This window comes from Saimiri boliviensis, chromosome 1 (assembly GCF_048565385.1).
Source record: "Saimiri boliviensis isolate mSaiBol1 chromosome 1, mSaiBol1.pri, whole genome shotgun sequence".
NCBI classification, from domain to species: Eukaryota; Metazoa; Chordata; class Mammalia; order Primates; family Cebidae; genus Saimiri; species Saimiri boliviensis.
Genome location: NC_133449.1, coordinates 251705816 through 251720207, shown reverse-complemented (window position 1 = coordinate 251720207; position 14392 = coordinate 251705816). Strand labels below are relative to the sequence as shown.

General features: G+C 36.2%; 1 protein-coding gene across 3 annotated transcripts in view; it reads left to right on the top strand.

Annotated features, from left to right (window-relative positions):
• DDX4 (DEAD-box helicase 4) overlaps nt 1-14392 on the top strand; it is a 71053-nt gene that overhangs the window by 38606 nt on the left and 18055 nt on the right. For 2 of the 3 annotated variants that reach the window (XM_074392955.1, XM_003925844.4), the window contains 10 exons: nt 1033-1134; nt 2063-2143; nt 2959-3006; nt 6026-6073; nt 6180-6227; nt 6466-6608; nt 7237-7389; nt 8569-8723; nt 11527-11656; nt 13335-13501. In XM_074392955.1, coding sequence (XP_074249056.1) covers nt 1033-1134; nt 2063-2143; nt 2959-3006; nt 6026-6073; nt 6180-6227; nt 6466-6608; nt 7237-7389; nt 8569-8723; nt 11527-11656; nt 13335-13501 — 1075 coding nt within the window. The remainder of the gene's footprint in view (nt 1-1032; nt 1135-2062; nt 2144-2958; nt 3007-6025; nt 6074-6179; nt 6228-6465; nt 6609-7236; nt 7390-8568; nt 8724-11526; nt 11657-13334; nt 13502-14392) is intronic. The other variant, XM_074392960.1, reaches the window with a different exon arrangement.

Sequence of the window (14392 nt, the reverse complement as noted above, 5' to 3'; positions counted from 1 at the left end):
ATGTTTTAGTTCCATCATGTACAACTCTAATTATACTAATATGTTGCTTAAGGATATGTACGTAGTTGGTAAAATTAAGAGCAAGGAATTGAAAAACTATTCAGGATATTGGCTGGTTGGATGTTAATTGGAAGAAGTGCCCAGGGAGAAAAGCGTAGGGCAAAAAAAAAAAAAAAAAAAAAAAAAAGCATGGGCTGCAAATATATTGGCAATATTTTAGTCTTAAGCTGGGCAGTGGAGATAAGCTTTAAATTATATTTTAAACTTATGTATGTGTTATATATTCTTTTACTTTCATAAGAAAAACTTAGACCTTTACAGAAAAGGTTCCAGAAGATACATTTTTTTGAAGAGTTTTGTTTTCATTTTTGAATAGGCTTTAAAATACATATACTCTAATATTCAGAAATAGCATAGATAGAATTTCTATCTTTATCCACCTTCTGTTTAGGTATAAATAGTTGCAAGTTTACAAACTGAACAGTCTATTTCCTGCCTAGTTGGCACTTGAGTTTTACATTGATCTGGTTCTGCCCTATGAGTCTGCCCTATGTGGAATTAAATTTTACTTGAACTGTTTCTACTAATCTTTTGGAATTCAGTTCAATTAAAAATTGTTTGTACTTGGAAATCAGACCTTATATGTGCCTGCATGTCTGTGTTTTGAGTAAGATGCTTACTATATTCTATATGGAGCAGATATAAGTCTTGGATTTATTTATTTTGTGCATTGTGAAAATCCAGTTAATGGTGCAGTTTTGGTAACTTTTACTGTTTTACTTCAAGTGTCACTTTTTTCTTTAGTGATTTTTAGACTCAATTCTCAAAGCAAGCAGTGAGGTTTTAAAAAATTGTAGCCATATCTATTTGTATTAGTAAAGTTGAACACTTACGGGTCAAATATGTCATTTCTTTTTGGTAACAGTGCCTTAAAATACTTGTTTAAAGTTACCGAGTATTCAAGGCTTAAATTAAATTTGACTGTGTCCCCAAGATTTCTTTGTTGTTGTTTTGTGTCTTTTAATATTATAGGCTATCGAGATGGAAGTAATTCAGACACTTCAGGGCCATCCAGAAGAGGTGGAAGAGGTAGTTTCCGAGGTTGCCGTGGAGGATTTGGTCTAGGAAGTCCAAGTTAGTAGTGGATTTGTGAATGGTGTGCTTCATCTTTTAAAAAGAAAATGATTTTTAAAAATCTATCAAAGAAGGTTGTTGGGAGGATTATATAAGAATAGCTTAGCTCAGTGACTAATACACGTTAATCACCCACATTGTATATAACATTATTTTTAGACAGATGTAATTGCATATTGGTTAAGATGAAATATATGAATTTAAAAAATAAGTTTGTGTGACTCAGTTCTTTAATATAACATTCAGTGTTTTAGATCTTTGATAATATGGCTGACCTTATAAACAGGTGGCCCTCTATGTGGCTCTACCTCCCAACATACCGTCTTTCACCAATGTGGCTTTCTACTTTAAATTTTTCCAGCCATCATTCCTTAGAGATAAGGTACTGACTTCAGAGGTCACTGTTGGAATGTATGTGCCTCTTAGCAGAGGAGGATAGATTGATGGTTTTGGAAGCTAAAAACATAAATTTGTAATAATGAATAGATGCGTAGCAGATTAGTGAATTATCACTTTCACAGAAGTTTAGGGAATTTGAAGGGTTACTGTGCAGGACTGGTAAGGTTTGATTTGGCAACAGTGGGAGCAAGGGGTGCTATTCTGAAGAAAAATGAAGTGAAGCAATAGGAAGTTTCTCAGGTAGTTTCTAGAGATTTAACTTGCTTGTATTTTGGCATAGCACTGGCCCTAATTTATTTTATGAAGTATTTTTAATAAAATACATTTGAGGAAGTAATTTGTCACTGAAGGATGTTATTTGTAGAGAATTCCTTTGTGCAATATTTAGTTTAACCAGAATAGTATTTTTCTGTTTTACCCCACATCTTTTAACTTCTGATACCGTAACTTGATTTTTTTCTGTTTACTGAACGATTAAAAAACTCCTTAAGGGTAATATGTAATCTAATTTTACTTTCTGCAAATCAAGGTAATGAATTAGACCAAGACGAATGTATGCAACGCACTGGTGGCCTTTTTGGTTCTAGAAGACCAGCATTAAGTGGCACAGGTGAGAAATAAAACTTATTACTGAATATTAATTATTGATACATATTTTAGCACTAGGATTTGTAAACGTCATGTATATATTTAAGTATACTAGTTTGGCTTATGATTTGCTCCGCTTTTAGATCTGTAGGTAAAAATATGTGGACAGTTTGTCTCCCTTATAAAATTTGTGTAATGTGAATTATTTCCTATGTTATCTACCAGTTAATTTGAGGTCTGAATTATTAACTGGAGGAATAAAGGATTCTTAGTTAGGGGAAAATTATTTGTGTGATTTGAGGTGAAAATGAAAACACAATTGATGAAAAATGTTCAAATGAGGTTAAGGTTAAAGTTAAACCTAGAGACTGGGCATGGTGGCTTACACCTGTAATCCCAGCACTTTGGGAGGCCGAGGCAGGTGGATCACTTGAGGCCAAGAGTTCGAGACTAGCCTGGCTAACATGGTGAAACTCCATCTCTACTAAAAATACAAAAATTAGCTTGGCACGGTGGTGTGCGCCTGTAGTTCCAGCTACTCAGGTGCCTGAGGCACAATAATTGCTTGAACCCAGAAGGTGGAGGTTGCAGCGAGCCAAGATCACACCACTGCTCTCCAGCCTGGGTGACGGAGTAAGACTCTGTGTCAAAACAAACAAAAAACAACAACAACAAAAAAAACCCACAAAGCTGGATCCAGAATTAGGAGATGGATGGGTGAGGGGACTAGGATTCCTAAGTATTAACTCTTTGTTGAATAGAAATAACCATACAGTTTGTGTGTTTGAGGAGCAGCTGTGTTTGATCTAAATAATCTGTAAAACAACGCCTTACCAGGTAATGGTGATACTTCTCAAAGCAGAAGTGGCAGTGGAAGTGGACGAGGTAAGTTCTTCTTTTGTTTATCTGAAAGAAGTTAAAATCATTGTAATCCAAATTTATTTTTTTTCTGTACATCAGTAGTTGGCAACAAATTTAATTTTTAAAGTTAAAGGTAACTTACTGTTTTTACGCACTGAGGAGCATAAATTTACACAGCCTGTTTTAGAGTTTTCCTTAATAACCTCCAGGTTATTGCCTCTCTAATCCAGCAGTTCTGTTATAGGAATTATATACTGTAGATGTATTTGCAAATACATGTACAAGGATGTTCACTGAGACATCATTTATCATAAATGAAAACTGAAAATAACCTGAAATTCATCAATAAGAAACTGTTTATGGCCAGACGTGGTGGCTCATGCCTGTAATCCCAGCACTTCAGGAGGCTGAGGTGGGCAGATCATGAGGTCTAGAGATGGAGACCATCCCAGCCAACATGCAGAAATCCTGTCTCTACTAAAAATACAAAAAATAGTTGGACATCACCTGTAGTCCCAGCTACACAAGAGGCTGAGGCAGGAGAATCGCTTGAACCCAGGAGGTAGAGGTTGCAGTGAGCCGAGATTGAGCCATTGCACTCCAGCTGGGTGACAGAGTGAGATTTCATCTCAAAAAAAAAATAAACTAAAAACAACTGTTTAATAATAATCACAAAATGGGATGCTGTGTAGAAGTTAAAGACTGAGATATATGTATAAATCCTTATTAAAACTATGCTTTTTCTTATGGAATAGTAATTTGATTTGGTCTAAAGGATAAAGTTAGCTCAATACATATAATTTTTTACTCTTAAAAGTTTTTTCTTTTTCTTTCTTTCTTTTTTTTTTTTTTTTTTTGAGGCAGAGTCTTGCTCTGTTGCCCAGGCTGGAATGCAGTGGCATGATCTTGGCTCATTGCAACCTCCACCTCCCGTGTTCAAGCCATTATCCTGCCTCAGCCTCCCTAGTATCTGGAATTACAGGCGCTGGCCACCACACCTGGCTAATTTTTGTATTTTTAGTAGAGACAGTGTTTCACCACATTGGCCAGGCTGGTCTCAAACTCCTGACCTCAGGTGATCTGCCCATCTTGGCCTCCCAAAGTGCTGCAATTACAGGCATGAGCCACTGCCTCTGACCGTAAAGTTTTTTTGAAGTGTAAATACTTCAGTGTCATATAAATGTTAAAATGCTTTCCAGACTAGTAAACCAATGAAGCTTGGGTGATGTATTTGGAAGATTCTCAGTAATCATTGTTAGTCCAAGATAATTCAAAGTGACAGTCCCCCTACCCCTGCTGATACCTGGATTCTTCTATATAGAAAAAGTTTATTAAAGAGTAGCTAAACCAAATCTTCCACAAATATTCATAGCCTATGTGAAGGAGGATTTCAAGACCTGTGGATATACAGGATAAGGAAATTAGAGACTTGATATGGAAAAAGTGTTATATTTAATTAGCTTTTGAATCGAATGCAGTCATAGTACCTAAAAGTAGCATAATAGATGACTTGTTATCTAAAAATCAGAAAGGTAGTACATAGAAAGTGGTTAACAGGCTTGATTGTTCATTGAAAATTCATCAGTAAATGAAATTGAAAATCTTACTTAAAAGGCTGTTCCTTGGCTAGTGTATATTAGTTAGGGTTCTCCATAGAGATAGATCAAAAGGAGGGAGGGAGGAGATAGATGGATGGATGGATAGGTGGGTGGGTGGGTGGGTGGATGGATGAATGGATGGATGGATGAGAGGGGACTAATTAGGGGAATTGGCTCATGAGATTATGAAAGCTGAGAAAGTCCTATGATAGGCTGTCTGCAAGGTAAGAACTAGGGAAACCAGTAGTGTGCTTCAGTCCAAGTCCAAAGGAACCAGGGAAGTTGATAGTGTAACTCTCCATTAAAAGCCAAACACCTGAGAACCTCTTGGTGGGGCGGAGTCAGGGGGCGGGAGCTTGCCTAGTACAAGTCCTGAGTCCAAAGGCCAGAGAACCTGGAGTTCTGATGTCCAAGAACAAGAGAAGTGTCCCAGTTCCAAAAGAGAGAGAAAATTTGCCTTTCTTCTGCCTTTTTGTTTTATCTGGCCTTCAGCCTATTGGATGATGCCTGCCCACTCTGGATGAGGGTGGATCTTCTTATTCTGTCCACGGATACAAATGCCAGTCTCTTTTAAAATACCCTCCCAGACATACCCAGAAATAATGCTTTATCAGCTACCTGGGTATCCCTTAATCTGGTCAAATTGACACCACAAATTAATCATCACAACTAGCATCTGAAAACTTGGATTTGGGACGGGTTCCCACCACCCTAATTGGTTAAAGTAACTCATTGTGCCTAAACCATTTGTGCATTGTGTTTTTTTTGCTGAATATTTGCTTTGCTTCTGGGCGTCTGGAATTTGGTATGTGCCAGGCAGAAGGTGAGTACAATATTAGCCCCTACTAAAAACCCTGGGTACTGAGTCTCTAATGAGCTTCTGAGTCTCTAATAATCTCTCTGGTAGATTTTACATGTGTTGTCACAGCTCATTGCCGGCAGAACTAAGCACATCCTGTGTGACTGCAGTAGAAGATATATGGAAACTTGTGCCTGGTTTTCTCTGGGTTTTGCCCATGCACCTTTTTTTCCTGCTGATTGTGCTCCCTAGTTTTTCCTCTAATAAATTATAACCATGTGTATGACCATAATTCTGAATCTGGTGACTCCTTCTAGCAATTACTGAATTGGGGATGGTCTTGGGGCACCCCCCCCAACACATGTTCTTTAGAAAATACATTCCTTTGCTGATTAGGGAAGAAATATAATGGCTTAAACAAAATGTAATATATAATAGTCTCATCTACATAAAATTATTTTGAATATTACAGAAACTAAAAATGTACAAGATTCTATTTGTCTTAATTGTCTCAAGTATTTGTAAGAAGAGAATTTAAAGGCTTTTTTTTTTTAAGAACTTGTTCTCTTTGAAGACAAGCAGTGAAAATAAAGATGTGCATAGCCTTGCATCTTGACTGATTGTCATTTATGAATTTCTTTAATAGGTGGTTACAAAGGTTTAAATGAAGAAGTAATAACAGGCTCTGGAAAGAGTAAGTTTTCCTTAAACAAGGTATTTGATTTTTGTAGTGAGGGTTCTTTTACCCTTCAATTAAAAAAAAAAAACATATATCTCTTTCTTATTTGATCCTCTTTAAGATTCTTGGAAGTCAGAAGCAGAAGGAGGAGAAAGTGGTGATACTCAAGGTATATGAACATTTGTGTGACTCACATGGAAGTATATTGTGTTTTAATAACAATGCCTAAGTATTTTACTTAAAAACAAAGTTATCTTTTAAAAATTTGAATAGTGAAAACTTTAAAAGGTAAGCAATGAGAAGTTCCATAGTATTTAAGATTTGATCTTGTCAATTTTTGTCTATTTTCTCTTATTTTTTCTTTTAGTCTCTGTAACTTGCATTATATTTTTAATTTAAATTTCAAGGACCAAAAGTGACCTACATACCCCCTCCTCCACCTGAGGATGAGGACTCCATCTTTGCACATTATCAGACAGGCATAAACTTTGACAAATACGACACTATTCTTGTGGAAGTGTCTGGACATGATGCACCACCAGCAATTCTGGTCAGTGTATTAATTATTTCTGTATTAGCTGTGTAGCAAACTTTGCTTTTAAAATACATGATACAGTTTTTAAATCTGATACCAATACACAGATTTCACCTTTCGTATGTAAGGTCTTAGGTTGAAAATTTAGAATGATGTCTTACTGTCTACAGATTGCTATGTTAAAAGAGATTAATGGATTTCATCCCCACTCACCATACCAGGATGAGAATTTTATTAAAAAAAAAAATTTTTTTTCCTAGAGAGTCAAGGTGTTTCCCCAAGATTGTGAGAAAGTATGTCTTAGGGCAGTACTTTTTCTGAGGGGGAGCCCTCTGTCTCCTGTTGATAATTATATTTAGAACAACCCATTACTGAGCAGAGTTCTTCATATCTCATAGGTTTCAAGGGGGCAGAAAAAATGTTTTTAAAACTGCTGTTTGTGGGAGATACTTCCTGATTCTGTCAAATCATATTATAATATACAGGCTTTGAATATTTACTTTTGAATGGAGGCATGTTAGTAAAGTAGTATATAAAGTAGAACTAACAGAACTTGAAACTAGCTTGAATGAAATATGTTTATAAATGATCTGCATATGATATATAGAATGTAATCACTGCTTTGCTTTTTTTTTTTTTCCAGACTTTTGAAGAAGCTAATCTCTGTCAGACACTGAGTAACAACATTGCTAAAGCTGGTTATACTAAGCTTACTCCTGTGCAAAAATACAGTATTCCTATCATACTTGCAGGACGAGATTTGATGGCTTGTGCTCAGACAGGATCTGGGAAGACTGTAAGTCTTTCCCACATGTCCAAACTGTTAGGTTTTTTGAGCTTTGATTCTTCCTAAGTAACTTGAGTTTCTTCTTTTGAGTAGAAGGTTTGTAGATTATTTCAGTGACCTGTAATAATTATTGATGGTTTTGCTTCTGATTTTTACTAGGATTTGTGTACTTCTGAAGAAAGAATTCTGAACTATTTCTAGGGTAGTGTTGCAGTCCATAGATGTTTAATCTAAGTATGCAGCTCTTTCTGAAACATGGTAGTATCTAAAACAAAGTGACTGAAAAATCAAAGCAGAGATTATAAAACAGTAAAAGAGGGAGAAAGTAATTTCTGTAATATAGCCGGTATTCTCTTGGAGTCAAAAGATAAAGAATGAGAAAGTTACATGCATTGTACGTGATTCCTTAGTATTAAGTGACCTCAGGTTATGCTAATTATAAAAGGAAGTCTGATGAGACCAGGTTGGTTTTAGGACTAATCTGGGAGATTTGTTTGTTAATTAAGACTCTGAGATGAGACTATTATTTCTAAGGTCATAGAGTCCATGAGGTCATACTATTTTAGTTTTAATCACCCTATGTAATAGAATTGTAGGGAAAAATAGGTATTGTATAGCAGCTGATGAGAGTGTTAAACATGGTTTTGGAGGTGGATTTTAGCAAGTGTCTTTACTTGCTTAAATGAGAAAAGTATAGCACAGAATTTCAGTTGCCAGATGTAACTTCAGTAAGGGTAATGTGTTCAGTAACATAAATGATGATTTCCAAGATTTTACTCTGTGGACCATTTTTGTCATCCATTCTGAGAGATAATTTTATTATGACCTCAGAAGGACTAACTTAGAGTAATGGCTCACTCTAATGATTTGCAGCAATTACATCTATTATTTTCCTCTACAAATAGGCCAGTGATATTGATCTATTTAGAATTCATGGGTATGCTTTTAAAAATACACTAAAAATGTGATAGGATAAATTAATTTTATCCAATTTTATATTGTATAATATGAGCATAAAGACCTAAATGTTAAGAACACATTAAAGTGAAAGTTGTTGTTGTTTCTCATCTTAAATTTACCAGTAAGATGGAAGTAGAGTCTAAAGGCCATAAGGACATGAGGATTAGCTTTCCATAGGGATAAAAGTGATGCACTATAAATTTGTAACCTAGGCAACTTAACTTCTAGGCGGCTTTTCTCCTACCAATTTTGGCTCATATGATGCGTGATGGAGTAACTGCCAGTCGTTTTAAAGAGTTGCAGGAACCAGAGTGTATTATTGTAGCACCGACTCGAGAATTGGTCAACCAGATTTATTTGGAAGCCAGAAAATTTTCTTTTGGGTAAGTACATCAGAATGCTACTCACAAAATAGTTTTATCTTTAGAGACGATTTCTTCCTCTCACTTTTGGAAAGTACTTAGTAATAATTGCACTCTTGTAATTTTTAGCATTAAGGTATATTTTTTTCATTATCCTTTTATGGAATCCTTTTTATCTTTAAAAAGAAATAGGCTTATTAAAAATTAGGTTAATAGGTTGGACTTGGTGGCTCATGTCTATAATCCCAGTGCTTTGTGAGGCCCAGGCAGGAGAACTGCTTGAGGCCAGGGTAACATGGTGAGACCACGTCTCTACAAAAAATAAAGTAACTATCCAGCACATGGTGGTGCACACCTGTTGTCCTAGGAGATTGAGGCAGGATTGCTTGAGTCCAGGAGTTTGAGGCTGCAGTAAGCTGTGATTGCAGCACCACACTCAGGGAGAGACCCTGTCTCTAAAAAAGTAAAATTTTAATTTAAAAAACAGTAGTACTGGAAGTGGAAAATAGTGAACATACTGGTGTTATTTCTTGGTAGTTTTTAATGTATATTTAAAAAAGAACTTAGGGTATTCTAATAATTTTACATTCTTTTACATATAACTTTATAATACAGAAAATGTGTATTGCATAATAAGACCTGATTTTTAATGGCTTTAAAATTGCCCATGTGGATACATTTTATTTCTCTATTCCGAGGCATTTAGGTTCTTTTTAACATGGGGCTATAGTAAACAAAATTGCAGTGTACATCTTGCTACATAGTTTTTCTGTTTTGGCTGGATATGGTGGCTCACACCTGTAATCCTAGTATTTTGGGTGGCCAAGATAGAGAGTTTGAGACCAGCCTGGGAAACATGGCAAAAACCCATTTCTACAAAAAAAAAAAAAAAATTAGCCAGGTGTGGTGGTGCACCCCTGTAGTCCCAGCTACTCAGGAGCCCGAGAGATGGGAGGATTACCTGAGCCTGGGAGGTCAAGGCTGCAGTGAGCTGTGATTGTGCCACTGCACTCCAGCCTAGGTGAGAGTGAGACCCTGACTCAAAAAAAATCTTCTGTTTTAAGTATTTTTTTTTAAATTAGAGTTTTATCAATTTTAATGTTAAAGAGCAGGAACTTATTTTAAAGCTTGCAATTAATGTATGTTTGTACCTGCAGTGTATCAGAAGTCCAATTTCAATATACCCTTTGCCAACAGTTAGTTATTGCTGATTAACAAATTCCCTTAAAAGATAGCTGCTGGCCGGGAGCGGTGGCTCAAGCCTGTAATCCCAGCACTTTGGGAGGCCGAAGCGGGTGGATCACGAGGTCAAGAGATCGAGACCATCCTGGTCAACATGGTGAAACCCCGTCTCTACTAAAAAAACTAAAAATTAGCTGGGCATGGTGGCATGTGCCTGTAATCCCAGCTACTCAGGAGGCTGAGGCAGGAGAATTGCCTGAACCCAGGAGGCGGAGGTTGCGGTGAGCTGAGATCGTGCCATTGCACTCCAGCCTGGGCAACAAGAGCGAAACTCCGTCTCAAAAAAAAAAAAAAAAAAAAAAAAGATAGTTGCTTACAGTAATAAACATTTACTATCTCACCATTTTGGGGACTTAGGAATTGGGGAACAGCTTGGCTTAGTTGGGTCTTTTCTGAATTAAGAGTCTTTTATGAGATTGTAGACAAGATGACAGCCAGGATTGCAGTCATCTGAATCTTCACTGGATCTTTCCATAGGGATGCATAATTATCCATTAAATGGCACTGGCTACCCTAGATTGAGTGATCAGTAAGAACAAAGAGGAGGCTGTAATAGCTTTTATGAAATAATCCCAAAAGTAACACATTGTCATCCTGCCGCATTCTCTTTGAAAGAAGCAAGTCATTAATTTTGACCCCACTCAGGAGTGGCTATTGTAATTTATTGGAACTAGTGCAAAATTGTAAGTGCAGGGTCCTTGTTGTACAATTATTACCAATTTCAAGGCAGCAACAGCAGAGCATTAAATGAAGCACAGGGTTCTTCTGAACTTGGGACCCTGTGTGACTGGGCAGGTTGAACAATCATGTGGCCAGCCTTGCCCACACTGAAGGGGGAAGGTAGAATCCATATTTGAAGGAAGGAATATATCAAAGAATTTGTATATGTATGTTAAAACCACCACAGGTGATTTCATCTTTTACCATGCTTGTTAAAATCACTTTAATATCAAACCTGATCTTTTGGTAAAACATGTGGATTGTGTATTTCAGTGTTTATATCTTGCTAATCCTTATGTACTGTATTGCTTTCAGTCTTTTAAATAAAGTAAAAGATCTCTGAACTTATCCATATAACCAGACACCACCTGTTCCCCCAAAACTATTGAAATTTTTTTAAAAAATGAAGTAAAAGATCACTTTTTTTTTTTTTTTTTTTTTTTTTTTTTTTTTTTTTAAAGATAGAGACTCGCTGTGTTGCCCAGGCCAGAGTACAGTGTTGGGATCTCCGTCACTGCAACCTCCGCCTCTTGGGTTCAAGTGATTCTCCTGCCTCAGCCACCAAAGTAGCTGATATTACAGGTGCATGCTACCACGCCTGGCCAATTTTTTATATTTTTAGTAGAGACAGGATTTCACCATGTTGACCAGGCTGGTCTAACTCCTGACCTCAGGTGATCGACCTGCCTCAGCCTCCCCAAGGTACTGGTTGGTATTACAGGCATGCCTGGCCAGAATTTAATATTTTTTAGATAGTTGAATGTGTTTTCTTTCTTTTTGGGTTTTGTTTTATATCTTGTTAGAAACAGATGCCTAGTTTTTTAAGTAACTAGAAAATGACATTTAGTTTTCTTCTTAATAGGACTTGCATAAGAGCTGTTGTTATATATGGGGGAACCCAGCTGGGGCATTCAATTCGACAAATAGTACAAGGCTGTAATATATTATGTGCTACTCCTGGAAGACTGATGGATATCATAGGCAAAGAAAAGGTATGCCTTAGAGGATTAACAAAGTTGTGAGATTGATACTTATTTTTGATATGGGAAAAGGAAAGAATGAGGTAAAGACAGATGTATTTACTAGAGCACCATTTATGTGTTAGCCTCCATCACATTCTTTGAATTCGTTCTTATATAATTCTCAAGATAATCTCCACAGGAATAGTGTTTTCTATTTTATACTTGGGAAAACAAACTCAATTAGATTATGTAATTTCTTTTAAAAATCCCTCAGTTAGCTCTAGGAAGTATAGAGCTAATGTTATAATCTGGGTCTGATTCCAGAATTACATATTCTATATCCGACTATGCTGGGGTAAAAATGCAGTTAATAAGTTTTTATCTGATTTCATACACGTCTTGGGGAAATAGTTTTCTCCTGTAAGGAACCCATTGTGACATCAATAATTCTATCTCCTGTGTAAGCATGGGAGTGATATCAACCAGGATTGTTAATTTTCTAAATCTAAAAAGATTTTAGGGCCATGTGCTTATTTAAAAATTCATATACCATATTTTTACATCTCTAAATCAGTACTTTCAATTCACCTTAATGAACCAGACTTGCTTTTTATTTTATTTTTGAGATGGAGTTTCACTCTTGTCACTCAGGCTGGAGTGCAATGGTGTGATCTCGGCTCACTGCAATCTCTGCCTCCTGGGTTCAAGCAATTCTTCTGCCTCAGCTTCCTGAGTAGCTGGGATTACAGGCATATACTCCCAGCTAATTTTTTTTTGTATTTTTAGTAGAGATGGGGTTTCTCCATGTTGGCAGGGCTGATCTCAAACTCCTAACCCTCAGGTGATCCACCTGCCTCAACCTCCCAAAGTGCTGGGATTACAGGTGTGAGCCACCTTGCCCAGCCCGGATTTGCTTTTTAAAAACTTTTCAAAGGGTCCTTCTGAGTTGAGTCTCTTTAATCTCTCTGGGCTACTGAAAGAAAAAAAAAGTTATTTCTGCATAAATGCACCTTTCTTAGTATACTTTTTAAAATGACCCTTACTTTCTTGCTAAACATCTTCATAGTGGTACCAAATCCACTTTGCAAGTGTGTTCTTCTATTTATAGTAATAGATGTTCATGCAAAGGTAAGAGAAGCTTCCTGATTGTTCTGAGTGATTCGAGAATGAAGAATTTACTAAGGATTTGAAGAGGTTAGAAAAAATTTTACCAGTTAGAAAATATTAGAATATGTCATGCTGTTAGGATATTTTCTTACATTAGAGTCTAACTTTATCAAATAATATAATCTAGATCTGTACTGTCCAACACAGTAACCACTAGTTATGTGTAGCAATTTTAAAGAATGATAAAATTAAAAATTCAGTTCCACAGTCACAGTAGCCATATTTCAAGTGTGTAATAGCTAGCTACCTTTGGCTAGTGACCAACATGTTAAACAGTGCAGATAATAGAACTTTTAAGTAATTGCAGAAAGTTTTATTGCACAGTGTTGATCTAGATTTTTGGTTTATTTTAGACTTAAATACTTTATAACAAAATTGAACTGAAATATACAGTAATTTTATCTAAGCATAACAATTCTCATTTTATACACTGATTTCTAGACTTTGTTCTTAACAGTATTTTAACAGTTGCAATTGTGGAGAGTAGTTTAATATAAACTAATATGAATTTTCTGTTTTACCTTTGAAAATATCTTTCAAGATTGGTCTCAAACAGATCAAATATTTAGTTTTGGATGAAGCTGATCGCATGTTGGATATGGGGTTTGGACCAGAAATGAAGAAGTTAATTTCTTGCCCAGGAATGCCATCAAAGGAACAGCGCCAAACCCTTATGTTCAGTGCAACTTTTCCAGAGGAAATTCAGAGGTTAAGTTTTTTTCTTAAAAATAATTTGGTTATATACATACTTTTTTCAAAGTGGAAGCAATGTGAATATTCTATTTTTAGAGATTTGTCTTTAATATTTTAACATAGATAGTTTACAAAAATAGATGTATTTCTAAAATGTTTACCACATTTTCCATTGTTTCTTACCTTTATTCCTGGCTTTGGATTAACATCACATCTTTTTAAAAAAGAGAGCGACTGTGTGTTGGGGAGGGTGGGTAGCATTAGAACCTAGCTAGGGTTTAATAAGTGCTTACTAAATGGAGTTGTTTTTATTGTTGCGCCATCTTTTCGAACCTAAATGTATAGAATTTGGGAGAACTGGGCCTTTGGTAGAAAATTCATATACCAATTATTGGCAGATATTTGAGGATCATGTTATACCATGTGGTCTAGTGAATTCAGAGATTAAGGTAACACATCCCTACTGGAATGGTGACTCTTTCCTGCCAGCCCCTTGTCTCAAGGAGCCAGAAGTACCCAGGCAACAGCAGAAGCTTATACAGATGGTCCAATGGTTCAACGTAGAATTTTAAGGTTTTTCGACTTTATGATGGTTTATCATAGGTATTAATTGCGTTTTTGACTTAAGATATTTTGGACTTACAATAGGTTTACTGGGATGTAACCCTGTTTAAGTTAGGGACCATCTGTAATTCAGCAGGACTCTTGCTGTTTTCTCTAGTGGAACTGTTTTCTTTTTGGGAACCAAGACCTCAAAACCTCTAGAACATAAAGTTGGAGGACAGGAAGGGCTGGGAAGTATAGATTTCCCAAGTGGGTCATTGGAAGTAATGCTAGGTGAGCCAGTATTGCTTGCTCTCCTGGATTTCCAGAGTCATGTACCATATATAGATCTTTGATTTGAAA